Here is a 3,631-nt window from a genome sequence, read left to right on the forward strand (position 1 = left end):
CCCTAGGAAAATATTAGGGAAAGTACGGGTTCTCACACAAGGAGCTCGGCCAAGATGAAGAGAAAATGGTGAATTTTTGGTTATTTTTTTTATTTATTTGGTCAATGGTAAGACAATGAATAGTGGTCTTATAAGTCCCCCCAATCAAATGGTGACACTTGTCACTTATTTAATGCAAGCCTATCACTTTGTTTCCTCTCACACCAATCCAAATTGCAACCTCTACTTATCTCTTAACACCCGGTAAATTAATTCCAGTATCCAAAAGTTAACCTAGTTGGCCGAATTTTTTCGAACTTTTCGCACTAGTGGGTCCCACGTCCGGTATACGCTCTTAATTTCTCAAAACCTATTCGATACTAGAAAAATCATCTAAAAACTATATTTACTCAATAAAATTATCTGGGAAATTTTCTAATAAAGAAAAGTCGAAAAGGCGGGCGAACAATAAAATAACTCGAGAAACTTAGAAAATTTCGGGCTCTCGCACAACATGTGGCACCTCTTGAGTTTATCTCATTCATTTGTCTTCCAATACATAATTAAACTAGCTAACCCCTATTTAGCTCATAATACCATGTAATATAATCCCCTCCACAGTAATCATATTTACCCCACTTAGCGCACTAGTGGGTCCCATATCCACTAAACACCACCATTACCACAGCAAATGACTTACTTTAGAAAAATGATTTAAAATTCATATTTTCCCATAAAAATCCCCAGAAAATTCATATAATAAAGAAAATACTAAAATTGAGCCCAAAAGACTAAAATAAAGGCCTAGAAAATAAAAAAAATTTCGGGGTCTCACACACCAACCCATCAACCACACCCGGACATGACTGACACTCAGATCCAACCCAGCTACCGACCCAAAAAACTGCCACACAGCCGTTGCCAGTTCCCCCTCCAAAAACAAATGACGAAGGGATTCAGTATTCGATACCAGACAACATGAACACTTAGATGGAAGGTGAAACCCGCGTGCTGCCAACCCATCATCCATGGGAAGGCGATTAGACAGTAACCGAAGCATAAAGAAGGACACCTTCAAGGGGACACTCACATGCCATATCTGACGAAAGAGGAAAGTCGAAGGCCTCATCTCACGAACCTCTCTATATGCAGACGATAACGAAAACTGACCCGAGCTTGACGCTAACCATATCATTCTATCAGGGGAGGCCCATCTGGCCCAGCCACCGCCAATACCTACTGCACCATGTCGCAAGGTAGGACTTTCGCTAGCTTTCATGTGACCCATTCCCTATCCTCTATAAAGGTTAGAAATGAGACGTTCTCCCGTACCCCCATCCTCAGATAGAAAACCCCGTGGCCAGTCCAATTATCATACCAAAAGCTACATCGGCCCTCGTGCAGGCTCCACCTAATAAACAACTCTGTCAATCCCCGAACATCTAACATTCTCTTCAAGGTTGCTGAACCTAAAGTAGGCACGGAAATTTGGCATGGGTGAAGCCCCTTGCAATACTTAGCACTCAGGAATCTCGCCCACAAGGAGCGCCCACACCAGAAATTCCACCATAACTTACACGAAAAAGCCTTATACATGTCAATGAGTGATCGAAACCCAGCCCCACCTTCATCCGTGGGATAACACAAGCCCCGCCAACGGATCCAATGGAATTTCTTCTTGTCGTCTCCCTCCCCCCAGAGAAAATCAGCACACACCCTTTCAATCAACAAGAAAATGCCTTTTGGAATGAACCCCACCGCCAATAGATAGATCGGGATGCTGGACAGCACATGCATAATCAAAACAAGCTTCCCCCCAAAGAATAATAGACGAGATTTCCAAGAGAGGACCTTATCAAGAACCTTCTGGCACAACTCCGAGTCATACGCCTTCTTGGCTTTGCCAATAAACAACGGTGCACCCAAATACCGAACCAGGAACTCTCTCTTTTGAAACTGAGTAACCCGCCCAATTACCCGTTTACGGGCTACCGTGATCCGAGGGTGCACTAAGTATCCACTCTTCTACACATTTACCAACTGGCCAGAGTCACTCTGATACCATTCCAAAGTCTGTATAACCCTCCTTAACGAATCCACATCCCTATTCGCAAAGATAATAACGTCGTCAGCAAACGCCAAATGACACACAAAAGGGCAGTGCCGCAGTACCTTATATCCCACGACAAATGTCTGGGCAACAAGAGCATTTAAGGCCCGAGAAAGCACCTCTGAGCTAAGGATAAAAAGTGCATGCAATAACGGATCCCCTTGGCGTAACCCTCAAGACGATTTGAAAAATCCATATGGCACCCCATTCACAAGCACCGAGAACCAAACATTAGAGATCAACCTCCAGACCATGTCAATAAACCTTTCGCCAAAGCCAAACTGTCGCATAACTACAATAAGGAATGGCCAGGAAACCCTATCATACGTCTTAGCCATGTCCAACTTCAGGGCCAGATTCCCCCCTCTACACTTCCTTCCCATCTTCGACATCAGCTCCTGAGCTAGCAAATAATTATCTGCAGTCAACCGCCCTTTAACAAAGCCACTCTGCTGAGGAGAAATGATTTGAGGCAACACACCAGACAACCTCCCCACCAAGATTCGAGAAATGACTTTATTCAAAAAATTACTCACACTAATAGGTTGAAATTGCGTAAAATCCTAAGGATTCATGACCTTGGGTAGGAGAACAATAGACGTAGCCGTAATGAACCGCGGTAGCTCAACACCACATAAGAAACTCACAATTGTCCTGTAAACATCGTGAGCCACCACCTCCCGTGCCGTCGTAAAGAATTTTCCTGTAAACCCGTCCGGCCTAGCTGCACTATCCCCATCCATATCAAAGATCACCGTCTTCACCTCCTCTAAAGAGGGGACTTCCTCCAATCTCGTGTTCTCGATATCATCCCCGAGGTTAGGGATAACATGCAGAAGCTGAAACTCGGACACAGGGTCAGCCGAGAATAAGTTACTAAAATACTGGACCGCCTCCTTTCCGATCCCTTCATCGTCCATCACCCAATCTCCCACAGAATCCTGAATCCTGTGAATTCTGGACTGAAACCGGCGTTGCTTGATCACCAAATGAAAATAGCTTGAATTACGATCACCGTGTTAGAGCCACTAGACCCTGGCCTTTTGACTCCAAAACTGCTCCTCAACTGCTACAGCCTCTTCAAGTTAGTCTGAGCACGCTGGAGCTCCAAGTGGGCCTCATCAGATAGATCACTCTGTGCACGCAACTCAGCCGCCGCCACCATCGCTTCCCCCTTTTTAACATTCTCAAACACATTCCCAAATACCTGTTTGTTCCAAAGGTTAAGAGCCCGAGAGACATTCCTCAACTTTTCCCATACCACAGAAAACGGGGACCCAGACACCTCCACCTGCAAGCTGCCTTGACCACGTCCAAAAACCCCTCTTTGGAAGGCCATACGTTCAAAAATCAGAACGATCGACTCCTACAATCAATACTAGGCGCGAACAACATGAGAAGCAGAGCATGGTCAGACGGTGCGCACACTAAATGAGATACAGAGATTGAGAAGGAGAAATTCAGGCACTCCATATTAAGCAATACTCTATCCAACCGTTTCCAGATGCGCGCCCGTTCTAATCTATTATTACACCAAGTGAA

General features: G+C 44.9%; 1 protein-coding gene across 1 annotated transcript; it reads right to left on the reverse strand.

The window, feature by feature from the left end:
• Positions 1 to 2,004: 2,004 nt before the first annotated feature.
• On the reverse strand, positions 2,005 to 3,009 carry LOC113759188. Its single transcript, XM_027301752.1, has 3 exons — positions 2,668 to 3,009; positions 2,333 to 2,538; positions 2,005 to 2,215 (listed from the first exon to the last, which is right to left on the reverse strand). Exons 1-3 carry the CDS (start codon positions 3,007 to 3,009, stop codon positions 2,005 to 2,007), a joined length of 759 nt encoding a protein of 252 aa, XP_027157553.1.
• Positions 3,010 to 3,631: the final 622 nt, after the last annotated feature.

Source organism: Coffea eugenioides, unplaced genomic scaffold (genome assembly GCF_003713205.1).
Source record: "Coffea eugenioides isolate CCC68of unplaced genomic scaffold, Ceug_1.0 ScVebR1_97;HRSCAF=451, whole genome shotgun sequence".
Taxonomy (NCBI): Eukaryota; Viridiplantae; Streptophyta; class Magnoliopsida; order Gentianales; family Rubiaceae; genus Coffea; species Coffea eugenioides.

Excerpts from the sequence above, each read along its gene's own strand:
- LOC113759188 (XM_027301752.1), bottom strand. The coding sequence starts at position 3,009 with ATGGACGATGAAGGGATCGGAAAGGAGGCGGTCCAGTATTTTAGTAAC. Across the intron at positions 2,539-2,667 it reads CTATTGTTCTCCTACCCAAG|AGTGGCTTTGTTAAAGGGCG; the intron begins GTCATGAATCCT and ends TCTCCTCAGCAG. Across the intron at positions 2,216-2,332 it reads TTTATTGACATGGTCTGGAG|CTCAGAGGTGCTTTCTCGGG; the intron begins GTTGATCTCTAA and ends TTTTATCCTTAG.